Source organism: Schistocerca serialis, chromosome 4 (assembly GCF_023864345.2).
Source record: "Schistocerca serialis cubense isolate TAMUIC-IGC-003099 chromosome 4, iqSchSeri2.2, whole genome shotgun sequence".
Lineage (NCBI taxonomy): Eukaryota > Metazoa > Arthropoda > Insecta > Orthoptera > Acrididae > Schistocerca > Schistocerca serialis.
In genome coordinates, this window is record NC_064641.1 from 836,926,951 (window position 1) to 836,948,988 (window position 22,038).

The following is a 22,038-nucleotide window of genomic DNA, read 5'->3' on the forward strand; positions in this document are numbered from 1 at the left end:
TTTCTGCCTATTTATATGCAATAGATTACATTTGTTTATGTTGAGGGTCAACTATCAATCTCTGCACCAAGTGTCGATCTTCTACAGATGTTCCTGCTTTTTTGTACGGTTTGTAGTGTTGCAAATTCTTTGTATACTGGGTGAGTCACATAAGACATAACACCCTTATTATTTTTTGAAAAGACAAGAACAGTGAGATACAATGGTTGTTAATGTTGAGGTTGAAACTCTTCACAAAATAGTCTGAAAAATGAACTAAAATTCGAAAGCAGTTAGCCAGTCGGCTGTTGCAATTTAAACACCATGTGAGGCTCCGTCATTACATGCAATAAGAAAGACAGCCCTATGCTACTAAAATAAAACCTAATTTCCTGTATACCTTAAATACAGGGTCAGCTATGAGTTTTGCATATGGAACTGTGACGTATGCTAGCTTTTGGTGCAACAAATGAGGCCTAGGAAAACTATTTCAAATACTTATACATTTCCAAGTATTTGTAGAAACAAATATATCCCATTAAATGCTCCCCAATCCTACATGTCAAAGCTGAAACAGAAATGTCGGTCATACATACTTCTAATGACAGACAATCCTATTCAAGGGATACAGAAAACTACTATATTAACTTCCACAGATTTTAGGAAAAAAAGTTAATTATGTGTTCAAGCTGTTTGCCATTGGCTGTGTGGTGTATTTGCATTCGCTTTTAAGAGACAGATGAGCAGATAAAAGTACAGTGGGTAATATGCACACATCACCTGGCCTAATTAATTAAGGTTTCACGATAGACAGCATCTTTCACTGCTCCCATAGAAAGAAATCAAGGAGCCAATGAGGAGGCTTCATTGGCCACTGTACTGCACCATTCCATCCTATCCAACAGTAAGGAAACATTTTATTCAGTATTTGCATTGCAACATGGGAAGACTGATTTCTAGAGCTGTAGTATTGGAGTCACTTACACTGTCTCTTTATCAACTGGTGCCTCTTTCAGTAGAGCAGATGAAAATGTTCATAAGAATGTGTGCATATGTATTTCCATTTAACATCCTTTGTATGAAGTAGATCCAACAATGGAATTTTCTATGAAGCCACAACCATAGGTTTACGCTTCATGGTCGTCGTCATACCTGACAAAGCCAGCGCGCATTTTTCAGCTGCCCAATAGTGCATGTTACGTCAATTTACATTACTGTGGTTCATAAACGTTGCTTTGTAAGTACTGGAAAAATATAGTGTTGTCTCCCAAGGATCAAACCAGCAAAATTCTGTATGACTTTAGAAATCACTTTCTCCTAGTACCTGGCTAGTGACAGATAATACCGCTAGAATTTATGTTGTTGCAAATGACACTCCGGGCTGATCCCATGTTCCTTGCCAATATGTCTTGTGACGCCATTTGTCGTATAATAGTAGCAAGTCTAAGCACTCATCAGTATACATACCTGCATGCAAGTAATGTTGAAGCAGAAGTGACCTGCCAGTAGATGACACTGTTCCCTCTAGTTCTGCAGTGCAGACAAATAAACTGTCATAAGGCTTGAGACAACAACATAGCCTTGTATGTTTATGTTTAAAATACAATATCCAATTTTACCAGAACTTTCTTTCAGTTTTAGAATATTTTTTGGAATGAGTTTCAACCTCAACATTAACAAGCGTTATATCGCTATACTTTTCTTTTCAAATGCTTTTGGATACCATTAAAGTAAGTATACCATTCTCTTTAAAAACAGTCATACTTGCTTTAATATCTTGATCGCTACAAGTGTTAAGTCACTTTATCACATACCAAACTAAATGCCACTTAGCATACTATCATTTGATCATTTGTTGATAACCTCATTTCGATATCTGAAACCATTCATGAAATAAAATTGCCTAAAACCCTATTTAGATATCTGAAATCATTCACAAAAAAAGGGGTGTTATGTCGTATGTGACTTGCCTTATTAACAGAATCACCCCTGAAAAAGTCATTGAAGTTACAGCGTTTTCTATTAGCTCATTTATATGTACTGCGAAAAGTAATGATCCTCTAAGACACTGTTGATGTATCCACAGTGTTATTTTTGTGCCAAAAGATTTCGCTTTGCTAAGATTGACATGCTATGTTGTCTTCAATCTAATAAGAAATTAGCGTTGATATTGTGTGTGCTCGTATTTTGTTTGTCAGACAGTATTGTGGAATTGTGCTGAACATCTTCTGGGTGTCTAGGAATTTTGCATCAACCTTGGCCCTCTGCATTTCATGTACAAAAGGAGTGAGCTGAATTCACACAATCATTGATTGCAGAATCAAAGTTGATTCCTACAGAGGAGAGTTTTAGTCTGCAGAAATGTCTTAATCCGAGAGCTTAAAATGTGTTCCAGAATTCTGTAGTGTACTGATGACTGTGGTATAAGCCTGTAGTTTTGTGCATTTTTCCAATCATTGGGAATGCTTCTCTCCAGCTCCCTATGGTGTGCTGCTGCTGCTAGAAAAGGAGCAAGTTCGTGTCCATAACATTGTTTTTGCACTGCAGTTTTTCTTGTGTTGAATGATGGTATACTATGAATGGAAGCAACATTTTTATTTCATGAATGTAACAATGTATTGTGCTGACAGTGTTTCAAAATTTAGACTAGTCATTGTATTTATGAAAAGGCCAACATTTTTGCTACCTGAGGCTAAATTAGGTGGCAGATACATTGCTATCAGCTTTAATATTGATTATTTTTATTTGGCAAAGCACTCTGCTATGACTGTTCTCTGTTTAACCTTGTCATATGGATTGTTTAAGCTTTATGCAATCTGTCCTTTTTGAATCCAGGTACCAAATTTAAATTTCACATTTTTGCACAATCATGACATCTTTTTTATTTCAGTGCTCTTATAATTTTTTTGTCTTCTACTGTATACTTATTGAGAAAGGCAGTTGCAAAATTTGAATTTGTGTATGTGTAAGTTGTTGGTGGTGTTTAATAAATTACCTTATTTTAACATTTACCCTGAGTGTGATGAGAGTATAGCTAGGAGACTGTACTCCTTATTTTTGAGGAATGGTATTAATCTGAATTTAGATTTTCTTCAGTTTCTGTAATCCACTTCAGACAAATGTTATCCTGATTCTATAAACAATCTAGTCAGTATGTTGCCACATGGCAGCTCAGCTGAGTTAATCCTCTCTGTATAACAATCTTGGTATTGATTTTTTGTTTTTAATTCCATCAACACAATGCTTGTTAACGAGCTGCATGTTCTTTAATTAAAATATATAGTTTCATGATTGTTTACAGACATTAATTTTACATTCTCATTGAGAAACTACCTGTATAAAGTAACAGGACCGGTTTTTCATGGTATGAAGAGGGAGAATAAGAAATAATACATTTTTAGGCAGGAAGTTTTGTAAGGGAGTGGTTATATTTATTTCAGAACTTTAAACTGTACAAAATACATCATACTGAATAACAAGCACCTTCTTCCCATTACATACTTAATTCATGCAGCTCAAGACTTTGTGCAAATCTTTTTAGTTGACTTAGTTTAGGTGGCTTACATGTTAGATAATTCAACTGTAACTGTTTTTGTTGATGACTGTTGATCACATCTATATTGTAATGCGTTGTTGTTGTTGTTTTTGGTGGTGGTGGTGGTATAATGGAGAATGTGAAACCTGGTTTCAGCTCATAGCCACTTCATCTTGAATGACTCCAAGATGGCCATTGAATCCAACAATCCCATCCAACAAACATCACATGCCGTAACTTCATGAGGTGCTATGTAGAGACATGGAATTTAATGCGGGGCAGTATCAAAAATTCTTGATGAGGAATTTTATCACTATCCCTTTCACCAACTTGGTAGATATGGCAATGAGAAGTTTAGACCTCCAGGATTTGAACCAATTGCCTGCTACTAAAGTGCAAATGTACAAATGTGCCTTAGTGACAGTGTCACTGTACTTTAGATTAGTTGAAAATGTTGATCTTGAGGTTTCTGGGGACATTCAGAAATTGGAGATTACACATAAATGCTGTTCTTGTGTTTCACCTGACATTGTTTGTCTTGCATTCAGAATTTTCTCTCCCTGTGGTGACAGTTGGAACTTAGGTTGGTTGCCACTGATCTTGTTCACATGCATATTAAAATTTACCAGATAGAGTGTGTGATGGTCTTTTTCTAAATCCACAGTGCCAATTTCATTGTGTTATCATTTTCGCTTATGAAAAGACTGCTATCACAGAAGCTCTTACAGTAGAGCAAATTTTGGATTATCTGATAATGCTGGCAAATGCAGAGAAGGTGCTTAAAGTGTACATTATAAAAACTAATTAAGGTGTATTGTGATAGCTGGTATATGACCTAATATCCGTGTTTACTGCAGGTAACCAGGCCCAAGTTAAGTGTGGTATTCACGGGGCTAATGTTATTTGGAAGTTGTAAAAATTTTCACCAGAAGTGCTCCACAAAGAGAAAATTATCTCATAAATATATTTGTACTGTATGTAGTATGTTAATGAAAGGAGAAGTCTCACTGTGTAAACTTTAATTGAGTTATCATTGTGTTGAACAGCTTGTAATGTGAAAGGGGTTACTTTGACAGTTGTTTCCAGTATCCTTTCCTCAGCCTCATTGAGAGCCCATTTTGCAGTCTCACCTTTGGCTCTGTACACATTCCTCCCCAAAACATAGTTTCTTAACTATAGGAGAGCTACTATTCTCATATTTGCACTTCTTTTTATGGGTTTCACTTTTGTTTGAGCATGGGTTTCAGTTTTGTTTGAGCTTCCACAGGCCTTAGTCTTCATGAATCAATCATGTAATGCTGTGATCCTTACAGCTTTCACCTTGACTGTATCACATTGCATTGTTCTTCAGGAATTTCAGTTATCACTCTTGTGATTGTTATTAACAGCTAGTAACTCATGGTGTTTTGATAAACACACAGGAGTGCAGTGAAGCAAGATGAGTAAATATTCTAAGGTTGTCTGCTAACTGTCAGATAAAAATGATTAAGATGATACATGTTCTTTGATCTTTAAGTAGTTCCAGCCTTCCAAAACTTCACCTGCTAATGTCAGATGCACAATAATAAATGGGTAAGTGAAAATTTCCATGTTAAAAGGATCTTTGTTTATATTATGTAAGAACACAGTTAACCTATTGATGTCAATGTTGTATATAAATGTAGAGAATGTACAATCAGCAAAAAATGTCTGTTCCTACAAGAGGGTGCTATGTCCTTGATGTGCTGTATATCATGTTTTATGATTACATTCTAGACATAATTTATAGAAACAAATTAGACTGCAGTTACAAGAACACATGCAACATATTTGATAGTGGGAGGCAGCATATGCAAAACAAAAGGACTGACCAAATGATCCTCTCCTATGTAAATTTCTGTAAACCATAAGAGCAAAGATTTTATTTTTGTTAGATTGAATGTTGGGTCTTTTCCAAATATTGCTAGGAAATTACAGGCACATTGAAAACTTTCACACAAGATGGAAATATAAATGAGCAGTAAGGTAGGAAAACACTTTCATCAAATTTGTGAACTTACTTTAAAACAGACATTAATGAAAGGTTGTTTTTAATATACTTTTCTTGTAATTGTAATCTGCTTGCTTCCTGTTTATATTCCGTCAAATGGTTTTTGAAGTTGCATTTTGTCGTGCAGTGAGGTAAGAAATTTTAAATTTAATTGTGATGCATGTATTTCTTTCCCAATTGTGATGCAGACTGTTTTTAAACAGGGCACCTCATTCACAGAAAAAAAGAGAGCAAATTATACAGATGTCTTAATTATAGTATGGGGCATACTGTGGATTGGAGGTAAAGCACTTACCACACAAAAAAAAATGGTAATTGAGTCCTGGAGATAAAATGGCAGTGAAATATATGTTGCAATAATAAATCTATCAACTATTTGTAAAAACTCATGCATGTTTCAAAGTCAGAGCTATGTCTTGAGGCCTTCCCGTATCTTATACAGCAACTTCCTTGCTTTTTAGTGAGGCAGCTGTTACCAATGATGGCTGGATTATTTAGTTAGTGGGAATACAAATGTGTAACAATTTAGCCAAACAAAATGTAAAAAATGTTCTGTGAATATTGTTATATGCCATCACACTAAATATAGTGACATTTCTTGTCAAGGTAACATTCAAGCCTAGGCTCATAACTCAATGTTTGAATGGATTTGTCTTTTGTGACTGTGTATGTTAGTTCCATCTTGGACACAACAAGTGATCTTTATTTTTGCTGCAGAACATGCCTATTCCATTTTGAAGTGGATGTATGTCATATTATGTAAAGATATTTCCCAGAATTATGAAAGAATATTACTTTTATCCTCATTGCTTATTCGCAGTCCCAATTATAGTCAGCTACTGCAACAGAATGCATTCTCCTTCTAGTTAAACTTACACAGAAATTTTAGTAGTCTGTTTTGCATGTCTGCTCCTCACTATCCAATTAAATCAGACTATAAATCTTTAAGCAAGTTCCATGCATCAGTTGGTTTTAAACAATCCATTTCATGAGCTGAATGTTGATCTTTCTGTATTTGGAACCAACACGTTATTCATCACTTCCTCTTTCCCTCATGAAATGTTTCACTTTGATTTATTTTCAATATAATAATCATGCTGTGTGGTTGTCATTTTTGCTAAGCATCGAGTGGCCGAGTGGTTCTAGGTGCTACAGTCTGGAACCGCGCGACCACAATGGTTGCAGGTTCGAATCCTGCCTCAGGCATGGATGTGTGTGATGTCCTTAGGTTGGTTAGGTGTAAGTAATTCCAAGTTCTAGGGGACTGATGACCTCAGAAATTAAGTCCCATAGTGCTCAGAGCTGTTTGAACCATTTTTGCTAAGCATTAACAAAGTTTTTTGTACAACATCCTCAGGTGCTTTAAAAAGCAGCTCATTGTGCGACAAATTTTTTTTAAAAATATTTATTAGTTGTGCACCATCTGCACAAAATAAGTTGTTCCCAAGAATGTTGAAGCATCCCTTTCTGAATCATTATTTCGTATTTCTTTACTATGTATATTCTCCCTCCAGACATCTTATGGGGGTTAATTATGAGACTGAATGTGTCCTGGAGGAAAGCTTTGGCTAATTGATTATGATTCATATTTGTTATTACAGAAGTTTTTCTTTTGTACCAAATTTTCAGTACTTAGTCGTATCACACATTCAAACTGTTTTTCGGTTTTCGTGTGTTCCATATAAATATATGTGTTTAGTTCCTAAATTTGAGTTTGAGATGATAAATGTGCTAAAATAAAATGTAGTCAACCACTTTCACGAACTGCAAACATGAAGAGATAAAGGGTTTCACTGGTAACAAATACAGCGCTCATTAATCAAATTCTGAAGTGTGCCATGCAAAGAGTGATATGAGTAAAGCCAAGTGCTGTACAGAGGAAAGTGAACAGTGGAATATGTCACCCAAACGTTTATGTGCTTATCCACTGCTAAACTCTTCCTCTGTGTGGGGAAAGTTCTGTTGTACATGCCAAAATAAAAAGTGGCTTTCTAATTTATTTATTTATTTTATTTATTTATTTATTTTTGTTCTGTTTCATTCACCAGGTTATTTTGTTCCATTTGTTGCTATTCTAATACAAGACTTTTATGGATAATTAAAACAAAAAGTATTGCTTCAGTTACATAATGCAAATAAGCTTTAAATGTGCATGAAGACTTTTGGAATACATACTACATATATGTGAACTGCAAGTGAAATATTCAGTATTTTTACAACATTTTGATGCTTCTTGGAGCTCATTAGCAAAAGAAAAAAAATGGACTTTTAGTAATATGTAGTGCATGTGTTAGTCATATTCATAATTTTTTTATGAGCCTAGATAAGACTACTGTTCAAATGATTCCTGAAGGGGCATTTGTTACTGGCAATAACCTTTTCACATTTTATAGGAGACAAAAATGACTGTTACATACATAGTTGATTGCTTCCTTGATCTTTTCCTGAGCCATTGGAGAAGCAGAGATGATGGATGCTTCATTACAGGAGACAAAATGTGCTTGTAAGTATTCTATAGGTATATTTCACTGCCACAAAGAATTTACAAATGTGGAATGAAATTGAATACTCAAAAGTGCCATATCTGTTGCAGCAACTAAGAATCAAGAGGGCAACACTTTCTCACAAGTTGTGTGCAACATCAGACGACATGCACCAACATTGTATGTTTTAATGATGCCATTTTCTGGGTAAGTTTTTGAAACCTATACTAAATTTTTCACCATATAAAGGTTAATTATAGCTGAAGTTCCAGTTTCAAAACACTCTAAGAAAGGAACTGTGCAAATTAAAACAAATTATGAAATTTTTCCTACTAGATAGCACTGTAAAAATTATAACATAAATGGGTTTGGTTACAAATGACAGTTGAATTGCAGTACTATTGCTACGGTGCGAGTTGAACAGTAAACCAACTGTACTGTGCCATCTGTGTGACCAGACAAGTTTGACATTAAACAGTTGTGGCACTGCAGGTAAGCCCATACTTCATGGGAAGCTCATACCATGTTGGATGGGAAACATCAGATTTTGATTGTCTTGAGCCCAAAAACCACATAGAAAACAATAGTAAAATTGAAACTTCCTGACAGATTAAAACTGTGTGCCGGACCGAGACTCGAACTCGGGACCTTTGCCTCAAAAAAATATGGCCCTATGGTAAACAATCCCACCAACCCACACCACACCACACAGATACCTTTGCAGAAGGATGCATTACCAGTTGATATGAAGTTGATTTTCCATTGACCATATTCTGCAGTTCTGGGTATTAACATGTCCTTGGAGGCACAATGGGCTTCATTCATCCATAGAATGTTCTGTTGATCATTTATTGTCCACTACCATATGAGCAAGAGGTTCTAGAATAAACATTTGTCTTAGTGGCAGGTCAGCATGAACCAACTCCTGAACATGGATAATTTTATATGGATGGCAATCGAGGATGTTCTATAGAATTTCATGCACTGTGCTCACAGGCAAGCCCATGGTTTGGGCAATTCCCCATACACTGCACATTTGCATGCCACTGCTCTAATCCTCCTGCAATATCTTCAGCTGACATCGGATCAATTGTTTTCCTACCTTTGCAAAAGAACCTGTCTTTTTGAATTTCATCATCATTCTTTCCAGACCGATGGCAGACATCAGGCCAACACCTTTTTAATACCCTTGAGTCTACGGAACTTCCACAGAGCTACTGGCACACAGTCACCATTCGTGTAAAAGAGCTTTACCAACAGCAAGCTATCCTGCATTGAGACAGCTGTGCTAAGTGTCTCAGATGCAAACTGAAGAACAGCAGCATACCCGCATCTTTTATGTTGCAAATTCTGCCACTTACAGTGCCATCTAGTGGTAAAATTTTCATTAAATTTCTTGTTTGCATGACATTTCCCCTTCTTTAATGATAATCCATACAAATTTGATTTAATTCTGAGCAGTGGTTCATTTTTAAGTGTTCTGAAGCTGGAGCTATAATTGTAATCAACCTGTATTTTGAAAAAATTTCTCACTGAAAATAAGTATGATGTTCACAAGATCAGGTATATTGAAATACTAGAACTGTGGAAGAAAAGTATGTTTTGTGGTTTAGTGATTATTTTAAAAAGTTTACATTTGGTCCTTTTTTTGTGCCATGGCAAATATAAGTATAGCATCTGGACCTGTTTGGTACAAACTGAGTGAGGTGGTGGCACATTAGTAAGATGCTGGACATGTATTTAAGACAGAAATTTGGTTGAGGAGGACAGATACTCAAGAGCCAGTGATGATGAAAGGGACCCACTTGTAGTCTATGTATATGTGCGTCCTTCAGTTCTGTGTAAAGTAAGTTCCTAAAAGTAGATTTTGTTTTGTCATATCATATTTTAAAGGCTCTCCCAATTTTGTTTACAGGTGAATTGTGTGGGGAACAACCATTTGTATGCTTAAGTGATAGATGTGGTTATTCTTATCTAGTTTTTGTCTTAAAAATCTCCAACACAGAAATATGTTAGTGGTTCCTAGATTCCTTAATAGAAAATATGTCTTGAATCATTTTATAGAATATCTAATAACTCAAATTTTTCAGCTTTGCTGTGGAAGTTTCATAAGAGTCAAATGATATGTTTCCTTCATTATAAATGCCTTCTGCTTGTTCAGCTAGATAAGAATCCTGTAAATTTGTTCATTATTCTAATTGTTGTTGTTGTCGTCGTCGTTGTTGTTGTTGTTGTTGTCGTCGTCGTCGTCTTCAGTCCAAATACTGGTATGATGCAGCTCTCCAAGCTATTCTGTCCTGTGCAAGCCTCTTTATGTCTGAATAACCAATGAACCTACCTCCTTCTGAAGCTGTTTACTAAATTCATCTCTTGGTCTCTCTCTAAGATTGTTATCCCCTACACTACTCTCCAATACTGAATTGGAGAGCCCACAATTTCTCTTGAGTATATCCTATCAACCGATCCCTTCTTTTAATCGAGTCGTGCCACAAAATTTTTTGTCTCCATAATTCTATTCAGTTCTTCCTCATTAGTTACACAATCTATTCATATGATCTCCACCATTCTTGTGTAGCACCACTTCCCAAAAACCTATATTCTCTTATTGTCTAAACTGTTTATTGTCCGTGTTTCACTTCCATGCAAGTCTATAATAAATACAAATAACTTGTGAAAAGACTTCTGAACATTTAAATCTATGTTTGATGTTAACAAATTGCGCTTCTTCAGAAATGTTTTTCTTGCCATTGCCAATCAACTTTTTGTATCCTCTCTACTTTGACCATCGTCAGATACTTTGCTGCCCATCAGCAAAACTCATCTACTACTTTAAACGTCTCATTTCCGAACCAAATTCCCTCAGCATCACCTGATTCAATTTGATTACATTCCATTACTCTTGTTTTGCTTTTGCTATTGTCCATCTTAGATATTCCTTTCAAGATGCTGTTCATTCCGTTCAACTGCTCTTCAGAGTCCTTTACCATCTCTTGACAGAATTACAATGTCATCTGCAAACCTCAGTTTTTATTTCTTCCCTGTGAACGTTAATTCCTACTCGAAATTTTTATTTGGTTTCCTTTACTGCTTGCTCAGTGTACAAATTGAATAACACTGAGGATAGGCTACAACTCTGTCTCACTCCCTACTCAACCACTGCATCACTTACTTGCCCCTTGACTCTTGTAACCGGCATCTGTCTCCTATACAAGTTGTAAATAGTCCTTTACCCCATGTGTTTTACCTGTGCTACCTTCAGAAGAAGAGTGCTTTCCAGTCAACATTGTCAAAAGCTTTCTGTAAGTCTACAAATGCTGTAAATGTAGGATTTCCTTTCTTCAACCCATTGCCTAAGAGAAGTTGTAGGGTCAGTATTGCCTCACATGATCCTATATTTTCCCATAATCTGAACTGATCTTCCCCAAGTTCATCTTCTACCAGTTTCTCCATTCTTCTGTAAAGAATTTGTGTAAGTGCTTTGCAGCCAAGACTTATGATATTATAGTTTGGTAATATTCACACCTATTAACATCTGCCTTCTTTGGAATTGGAATCATTACATTCCTCTTGAAGTTTGTGACGGTATTTTGTCTGTCTCATACGTCCTGCACACCAAATGGAATAGTTTTGTCATAGTTGGCTCTCTCGAGGCTATCAGTAGTTCTGACAGAATGTCGTCTACTCCAAGGGCTTTGTTTCCATGTAGATACTTAGTGTTTGTCAGACTTTCTCACAGTGTCATGCTTCCCATCTCATCTTCCCTTTATATTATATTGCTTTCAAATTCATCTCCCTTGTATATACTCCTTCCATCTTTCATCTTCCCCTTCTTTACTTTGTAGTGGTTTACTATCTGAACTTGTGATATTCACACAGCTGCTTCTCATTTCTCCCAGGGTCTTTTTAATTTTCCTGTAGGTGGAATCTATCTTGCTGTGAAGTATGCTTCTAAATCCCTACATTTCTCCTCTAGCCATTCCTGCTTAGCCATTTTGTGCTTCCTGTCTGTGGCGTCACTGCCAGATACCACACTTGCTAGGTGGTAGCCTTTAAATTGGCCGCGGTCCGTTAGTATACGTCGGACCCGCGTGTCGCCACTATCAGTGATTGCAGACCGAGCGCCACCACACGGCAGGTCTAGAGAGACTCCCTAGCACTCGCCCCAGTTGTACAGCCGACTTTGCTAGCGATGGTTCACTGTCTACATACGCTCTCATCTGCAGAGACGACAGTTTAGCATAGCCTTCAGCTACGTCATTTGCTACGACCTAGCAAGGCACCATATTCAGTTACTGTGTCTTCTGAACAGATAATGTTGTGACTCATGTACCGTCAAGAGCGACATTCATCATTAATGGATTAAAGTTAAGTATCAAACTAATTATGTCCGCTTTCTGAATTCTCATTCCTTGTCATGTTCCAGACCTCGCGTCAGTATAGTTCTTCCCTCCTCACGCCAGCCTGCGTGAGCTAAAACGCGTGCATTTCGGCCTCCATTCGTAACACAGTGTTGGCTCTTCTGCCAACACAACACTGTCGATCTCATTTTTTAGAAATCTGTATTCCCTTTCACCTACTGCATTTCCTGCCTTTTTCTATTTTCTCCTTTCATCAATTCCTGTTATATCCAAGGATTTCTACAAAGCCTCATCTTTTTGTCTATTTGATCCTCTACTGCCTTCACTATTCATTTTTCAAAGGTATCCATTCATCTTCTACTGTATTCCTTTTTGCTGTTCTAGTCAACCAAGCCTAATACTCCCTCTGAGCAATAAGTCTGGAAACTGTTAATTTTGTCTTATATTGTACACACTACTGAATAAATGCATACAAATTGTTGTGGTCTTGGTTGTTTGCTGGTTTCAGTCCACCTAACATGGGCTCAATTGTATAAAACATTATTGAAGCTGCCCAACCTGCGAACTCCATAAAGTTTACCGGGTCTAGGCAAAGCTGTCCATCCTGAAACACTGCAATTTGTACGTGTGACAACTGGTGTTAGAAGTGTGATCAAGTCATGTCCACTAACCTCTCCTTCTGGCTTCAGTTGGATGAATGTTTCCAGCATGTGTGATCTGTCTGTCTGAGAAATTTCACTGTGTCCTTATTATCTGGTTGTTGCAATATGATGGGTGTGAAAGTCATCCATTGAAGAGGTGGTGCAACATCTTTTAAACATGATTGTGCAACTGTGTGCGGATAACAGTGATTTGACTGAGGATCTCAATAAGTTAAGAATAGCCAGAATGGTGGAAACCCTTTACTTATGCAGTGCCTCTTCCAGAATGATGGGATTCCCAATGTCAGCTTTGGTAATGCCATCCAGAGGAAATTACGGCAGTAATCAATGTTTTTCTGGTCATGTGGAGAACTACTGTGACTTTTGACAGGTGACAACTGCTATCGCTCACATAGGCCATCGTGTGATAAATTGGCAACCCTAGCCCAGATTCAGTGAGGTTTATGGGGTTTGCAGGTTAGTGAGCCTGAGCTGCGGTTTGGACTTTGACACTGCCTGTGGTGGTCTCAGTTTCAGTGCTATTGTCCATACTTAAGCTCAACTGGTCAAGTTCCAACATTTGATGGACTGAGTCAAACAATTAGCCAAGACCATTTATTCACTACAGTAGACAATATAAGACAAAACTAATAAGGCTTAGCCATGTCACCTCAAAAAGTCTGATCCTTTGGACTAATGCCACTCCAGCAGGTGGGTGCCTGTGCTTCCCTCCTTTTAATAGGACCAAGAATGAGGACTAAGGCAAAGGGGAAAGTCCCTGCAACAGAGAAATTTTGATTAATTTTGTAGAATTGTGTGACATAGCATTAGGTGCATCATGCTTATCCGACCATGTTCCACAGTAATTAACTGGTCAAGTGAGGTAATAAGGTTTGAGTATGCAGTAGAATTTAGGTAGGTTATCATGGCAGTTTGTAGGACAGGTAGTTAAGTTAGTAGTAGTAATACATTTATCTGAGTACTTCAGATGACAGTGGGTGGTACATGGAAGGTTTCTTGGAACATTATTTGACTGGTTCTATTCCTGTGCAAACCTGGTAGTCTGAAGACTGGTTTGATGCAGCACTCCACACTAGTCTATTCTGTGAAAGCTGCTTCATCTCAGAATAACTACTGCAATCTACTTCCTTTTGAGCCTGCTTACTAAATTCATACCTTGATTTTTGCCGTTTTTCTCTCCCACATTTCCCTCCTTTACCAAACTGACAGTTCCTTGATACCTCAGAATGTGACATATCAACTAGTCCCTTCTTTCAGTCATGTTGTGTCACAAATCTCTTTTTTCCTGATTCGATTCAGTACCAGTTCATCTGATTTTCAGCATTCTTTTGTAGCACCACATTTCAAAACCTTCTACTGTCTTCTTGTCTGAACTGCTTAGATCCATGTTTCACTTCTGTAGAAGGCTGCACTTCATACAAACAAGTTCAGAATAGACTTCCTAACAATTTATATTCAACACTAACAAATTTCTCTTTTTTCAGAAATGCTTTCCTTGCTATAGTCAGTCTGCATTTTATATGCTCTCTCCTTTGATCATAGTCACTAATTTTGCTTCTCAAATAGCAAAAACCATCGACTACTTTTAGTGTGTCATTTCCTAATCTGATTCTAATAGCAACATCTGATTTAATTTGACAACAACCCTTCTTTTATGTCAACAAGAAGTCAAACCTTTAATTTTCCTTCATTTCTACCTTGTTTTACCTTTGTTACTGTTCATCTTATAACCTCTTTTCAAGACATTATCCACCCCAGTTGACTGATCTTCTAAGTTCTCTGCCATCTGACAAAATTACAATATTATCAGAAAATCTCAAAGTTTGCATTTCTTCTTTCTGGACTTTAATTCCCAGTCCAAATGCTGCTTTGGTTTCGTTTACTGTTTGCTCAATGCAGAGATTAACACTAGGGAAAGGCAACAACTATGTTCGTTCACTTCTCAACTACTGCTTCCCTTTCAAGCTCCTAGACTGTTATAACCGCCATCTGGTTTCTGTACAAGTTATAAATAACCTTTTTCTCACTGTATTTTATCCCTGCTGCCTTCAGAATTTCTAAGAATTTATCCCACACAGTTTTAATCTGCCAAGAAGTTTCATATCAGCGCACATTCCACTGCAGAGTGAAAATCTCATTCTGGAGTGTATTCTAGTCAGAAGCTTTGTCCAAATCTGCAAATGCTATGAATATGGGTCTGCATTTATTCACTCTATCATCTAAATCAAATTGTAGGGTCTTAATAGTCTTGGATATTCCTGCATTTCTCTCGAACTGGCTTCCACCAGTTTTTCCATTCTCTAAATATCGCACGTCAGTATTTTTCAACCATGACCTTTTAAATTGATGATTGGTAATACTCAAAACTATCAGCACCTGCCTTCTTTGGGAATAGAATTATCCCATTCCTCATGAAGTTTGAGGGCATTTCACCTGTCCCATACATTGTACCCACTAGGTGGAATAATTTTGTCGTGACAGGGCCTTTTAAGGATCTCACTTATTCTAAAGAAATGTCACCTACTCCAGCACCTGTTTTCCACTTACGTCTTTCAGTGTTCTGTTAGATTCTCGCAGTATTGTATCTCCCATCTAATCTTCACAGACTTCCTCTTCTTTGTGTGTAAGATTGTTCTCAACTTTGCTTACCTTATATATCCTCTATACATTCCTCCTGCCTTTTAGGTTCTCCTTCTTTGGTTAGTACTGGCTTGCTATCAGATTCCTTGATATTCATACAGTTGCTTCTATTTTCTCCAAAGGTCACTTTAATTTTCCTATAGGCTGCATCTCTATTTCCCCTTGTTATGCATCCTTCTATAGCTTTGTGTTCCTACTTAGCAGGTTTGAACTTCTGTCAATCTCATTTATTAGACATCCTCAACGAGATTAGAAAATGTTTGCGGGTAAAGAGTTGGTTGAGTTTTGTGACCTAACTGTGTGAAAATAAAGTCCCACAACAGTCCATAACATCATAGTTTGAATAAGAGAAGAGAGTTTTTCTTTGTGGGGAGGAACGTGGCAAGCAAGTTGCAGCATTGTGTTCTACATTGCAAGCAGAACTTGGGAGATGCCTTACTGGGTTTCATCCTTTTCTGTTGAAGTCCATATTTGCTTGATTTTATAATATTACTTATGTCTTATGAATATATGCTGTTTCAAAAGCACCTACACATTGAGGATCTCTCAAAAATGCATCATTATTGACACAATTTGTTATCAGAAAATGATGGAAAACGTCAAGAGACATCACATTGATAGTTACAGAATTTTTATATTTGGTAATTTTTGTATTATAAACTTGCGTGTTATGAAATTATGCTATTGTAAAGTAATAAAACATTGAAGATTTATCCAAAAAACATTCTTGGTACAATTTGTTGTAATGAAATGTTGATTAATAACATATTGGTGATTATGGCCTTCAGTAGATCATAACATAAAAGTCGTGGTGGTGTCTTGTAGAAGATAAGTGTGGTTTAGTGGGTTGAAATGTGAAGGTACATTGTAGAGTGTAGTTGGTTAGTGTCCTGCTGTATTCAGATACTTTTTTATTCACCTTCACATTTTCAAAATGGTGTTGAGATTTTCTTATTGATTCAATATTTAATTTTGTTCTTCTATATTCGGTGTTAGGTAAATATGAGAGTGCTATTTCTCTGGAATGAGTTTGATTGATTTTGTGAGTATGCCAAATGATGAATTGCAAGATGCACGGAAGCAGTGATCTAATAAGATTACCCTTCAATTTTTACTGAAAAGTTAGAATGATTAAATAATTATTATCTTTATGTGGAAGAGTACTGTAAATTTTTATCATGCTGTATGTAACTAAACGAAACAAGTTGAAGTCCTTACTGACTGTGCCGGGAACTTTCCTTTTTGCCTTATAACATGTTTATGGATACATATGTCTTCATGTGTACTACAGACAGAACAGCACACCTAGTATATGGACTAGCTAGGAAATGTGTATTTTAATAGAGCTAATGTGGGAATTTTATGCCCATCCATTTTCGTAAACAAAACTTGTGATTTGCAAGCCAGATGTAGACAACTGTTGCTGGAGTGCTGCAGTTGCAAATCATGTGAGATTCGCCAGCTCATTTCTAATCATGCACCAACCTCAGTGTAAACCACATCTGATGTGCTTAATGATGAGACACACATCCTGTGTGAGAATGACTCTACTAATAGTCTGAGCTCCCCTTCTTCTTCATCTGATTAAGTGTTTCACCATGTCTCCCTTACTCCTCGTAGAGGTATTTTTAATTCTAAAAGTGATGTTCCTTCATGTTAGGTACATTCTTTCTAATTAGTACATAATACAAAAAACAGAAATTCTAACCCTAAGACTCTGCTGCTATGAGAATGATTCATACGGTGCATTGTTGGATACGGTTAGCATAATTGGGAATCATCTCTGCATGTTTATGAGAACACCTAACAGTCTAAAGCTGATGGTATCAAGATCCAGACTCACTGATGTGATGCCACTTGCCCATCGATGAATGCAACTACAGCTTGCTGGAGCTTCAGCTTCACATTTTGTATAGCTTTCCTCAAATATAAATAAAAACCGAAAAATACCTAATCTACCCTAGGAAATTAGGTACAACTAATCAAAAATTTGATGGATACCTACAGTGTGGAGTTGCAAGATGTCATGTCATAGTTAACATAACATGTCACATTATAGTTAACATAAGGAGTATGTACTGGTACTGATGGAACCATGCCCCTCCCTCCCCCCCCCCCCCCCCCACCACACACACACACACACACACACACACACACACACACACACACACACACACACACACACACACACAAAACCCCCTTATCCATTGTTGGGAATTCCTCATGCAAGGTTCATCATGGTGTTCATTATGGGTGTCACTCAACCTGTTGGTTCTTACTCTGCAGGTGCCTGCTAGTCTGCCTCTAGGGCTCCTTAGAAGTGTCAAGGTCAGTACACGTGGACAGTGATAGTCCTGGTAACTGTTGTTCTACATTGACAGGTGACAGTGTCTCAGTATCTTGAAATGAGCTTGTGAATTTTATGATTAAGTTCTTTCCTGTACTTAGAGTGATATACAGCTTGTTTACATAACCTATTATTCATCACAGTATTTTCCTATGGCCCCTTTTTGGCTTTCTAAGAGTGTTGGTGCCCTTTAACTGAGTCTGAGTAATCTACAATTTCCAGGCAAAATCCTGTACAAAAGAAAGGTCTTCCTATGGCATTGCTTTTGGTAAATTTAAGGGTGATGGTATTTTGCTACTGAAATTCATTTAGCACAGTGGGAGTTCTTTGGGCTCGTACCTCACTGTACTCTCTCTCTCTCTCTCTCTCTCTCTCTCTCTCTCTCTCTCTCTCTCTCTCTGAGACTTCATTTAGCCAACTCTCACATTTTTCAGACAACGAAAGACAGTGTGGTATTGGGTTGCAGGCACACACTTCTCTCAATTCAGTTAACTTGCATGTGGTGTGTAGCCGATCGTCTTCTCTGGGTAATCAGATACATCGATCTCCCAAAAGCTTCTTCTCCGAAGACTATAGCTGGTTAAAGGAATTTATTAAAATACTTCTCTATCCTTGAAATAATTTTGGTACCCGTAAAATACTTTTCAGTTCAATCACTATATATTTTCAACTTTCACAGACAATAACTTCTCAAGCTAACTTATTGCTTAAACATTAGACTCATTTACACATATCCAAATAGAATACACGTGTCTTTCTTTGTTCATAGCAAAGACTTGCAGTAATTCAGAAGTCTCTAGTCTCAAATTAGTCCAATACATGAATGAACATAGAAATATATATTCAGATGTTCATTAGTCTTTTTACAATCAACAGAGACACTAAAGAACACAGGATACTACATAAAGTTTCCTTGTTCTTCTCGACCAGTACATGGAGACTCTGTGGACAGTACAGCAGGTACTTGTCTGCCACCATTCGGCCGCCGAGTCCATCTTTTTCTCGTAACTGTTTTTTTTTACCTGCACATACAAATAGGTGATGCACAGCAGGGCATATTCGTTTCTCCCACTCACCTCTAAAATATTGGGTGTTCGAAATGGTGGAAGACCGAGTGGTTCTAGAATTTACTCCGAAATTCTCAAAGCACTACACAACCCCATTGTATTTCCTGATAAGCAGTTCTGTCGTGTATGTTGAATTAGGGCGATGTCACAAATTATTGACATTTGTTGCTTCCAGAGAGTGACCTAGATGCTTCTTAATGGTAAATGGGGAGGCTTATACAATTACATGCAATATGGCAATGACTGACTGGGTAATTTTACAGTTAGGAACTCAATCCGTGAAATTCGAAGAGAAGTATAAACAACAGTAAACATCAGCTGACCTACTGTAGTGTTTATCTGACAGACCCATTGAAGATACAGTGTGAAGACAATGTCCCATTGAAGGATGTGTGTACAGTTAAGTATTGAGCAGCTGAGCAACAACAAAAACAAAGTTGGGGCCCAAGGCTTCTCTTTCAGATTCCATACACAAAAAGTGACCCTCTGTGAGAAGATGCCCTCTGTGCTAATAGCTTGCAATTTTTGCATAATCGGCCACAAATTTTCAATATAATTCTCCACCCCAAGAAAGGATTTCAATTCTTTTAACACTTTAGCTACAGGTAAATTGTACACTGCTCCCGTGAGTCACTGTTTGGGTTTCATTCCTTTCTGTCTAATATGACCTAAATGGCGTACATCTTGCAGTAACAGTTCTGTTGACTTTGAATGAGGCGAGTGGCCCTCAACTGATATAGCACATTTTACAGTCCTACAAAATGCCCGTCTGTCCATATGGAAGATCATAACTTCAACTAGATGAACCGTAAATTTTCCAGCTCCAAGTCCTCTCGACACACCATCTAACAGACATAGGATTGTTGCTGGGATATATTTTTTTTATCCTAAGGGCATGCAGAAATATTAAGAGCCCTGAAGAAACTATAAATACTGCTGTAGGCTCATCCTGTGGTGCTACTACTGTTTGGCGGTATCTGCTGTGTCACCCACAGTCTTTATTTCTCCTGTATAATTCTGTTTTGCAGCTGCTGGCCTACCAACTCCTCCATTCTTGGCTTAAGATTGAGAGAATACCATAGGGCTTCTTGTACATCATTTGTAATCTAGCGATCAGATATATAAATCACCACAAGTGGTTCATCAGGACTGAATAATTCCATGTACTCTACAGGTAATGTAGCCATGTTTCCCCATCTTTTGGCAAAGGTGCCAGTGGTGTCCATACCGTGATGTCACCAGCAAATTTCCTCAGCTGAGGCCAACACACACATCCCTCCCTCCCACTCACTAACTACTGTACATTATACAGTTCATTGTTATCCACCAATGGCTCCACAATGAACAATGCATGGGCTAGCAACGTGGCCCCTGACTTTTACCCAGATTGTTTTCCCATACTTACCAAAATCCTATTCTTGAGAAATGGTGTTACGGTCTTTAATGTTGGCTCGTGTACGAGGGTGAGTTAAATGAAAACCTTAAATTTTTTTTTCAATATTATTTATTGTGCTTAAGTGGTACAACGCTGTATCACTTTTCAACATAATCTCCCCCATGCTCAATGCAAGTCCTCCAGCGCTTGCAAAGTGCATAAATTCCGTTAGAAAAAAATTCTTTTGGTAGTCTGCGCAACCACCCCTTCACCACGTGGCATACCTCTTCATCAGAACGGAACGTTTTTGGTTAAGTTCATTTTTACTCGTTCACCGTTCATTTGCACTTGGTATATGGTTCGTATGAAAAATTGAAAATTAGCAGCATAGGTACTGAATATGGAAAGCGCCAAGAGGGGACACTTACCTCCCCCCTGGAGTACAGAGTTTTTATTCATAACAGAATTCTCACACACTTGTAATTTTTGTGATTCTGCAAAACATCTCATTTAGCTAACTGTAGTGTTATGTGGCTGATTGCTGTGAAATAACATAAGGTGGCGCATGAAAAACCAGCCCCAAGTACAGACTGCTCACCAATTACGCACGATTTGTTGACTGCTACAAGCAGAATAGATAAACATGTAATAATTAGGCAGTGAAGAAATAACAAATAAGGTAATGCAAGCAACTACTTCCAAACAATAGATGATGATTGGTGGGTGACAATGAGCAGTCTAGTACTTGGGGCTGATTTTTTGTGTGCCACCCTGTACCACTGAAATAATGTTGTAAAAGTTATCATACTCTCTTTACAAAACGTGACACCACACTCTCGATTATGGAGTGCGGCCTCCATTTGGTTGTTAGTCGGTCTGCCTTCCATAACAATGAACATGCTCTTTTACCTTGGATCAAAAAAAGATGGAAAATGGCCACTCGTGTGTGCCGTGCTGAATTCCTTTGCATGTCTAATAACAAAATAATCTTGCCTTTTTACAAGTATTTCTTCTGCTGTTTATCGAAATAGTGAAGTAAGCTGATATGCTGTTTTGTTGCCTGAAAAGATGTATGTATTGCATACCACATAATTTGTATGTAATTTACATATTTATTAAATACATTTTAATTACCGGTCATGGACAATGAATATAATACAAAAGAACCAGAAGTTCAGAGTTCAAAAAAGGTTTGAAACAGATCTAGAATGGGAGTGCGCAGCGAATGAAATGAACAACAACTCGAAACTGAACTATGAGCAGTCGGCAGTGGAACTGCGACGAGTGGCCCCGCGAAGGACGACCAGTCTGCCCGACCGAGACTGAGACAGACAGAAATGGGACCGAGGCTGGAACGAGACTGGCTAATGTGCCGTTGTGGGAACGAGACCAACCGTTTCCCGTTCCCGGGAACTATAAGTAGAAAGCCGTGACCGAAGTGAACTATGAAAGACCGTTCCTTAGAATTCATTCCTCACTCATACCGTTCATCTTGATTAAGCATTCCTTAGGACCCATTAGTTCGTGAACAACCCATCTTTATTCCACATCCATTTAATGCAT

The 22,038-nt window shown here is 37.6% G+C and overlaps 1 protein-coding gene across 1 annotated transcript in view; it reads left to right on the forward strand.

Moving 5' to 3' along the window:
- LOC126473458 (mitoferrin-1) overlaps positions 1–22,038 on the forward strand; it is a 41,349-nt gene that overhangs the window by 10,253 nt on the left and 9,058 nt on the right. Inside the window, exons 5-6 of the mRNA XM_050100519.1 lie at positions 7,937–8,046; positions 8,137–8,233. Coding sequence (XP_049956476.1) covers positions 7,937–7,949 — 13 coding nt within the window. The 3' untranslated portion in view covers positions 7,950–8,046; positions 8,137–8,233. The remainder of the gene's footprint in view (positions 1–7,936; positions 8,047–8,136; positions 8,234–22,038) is intronic.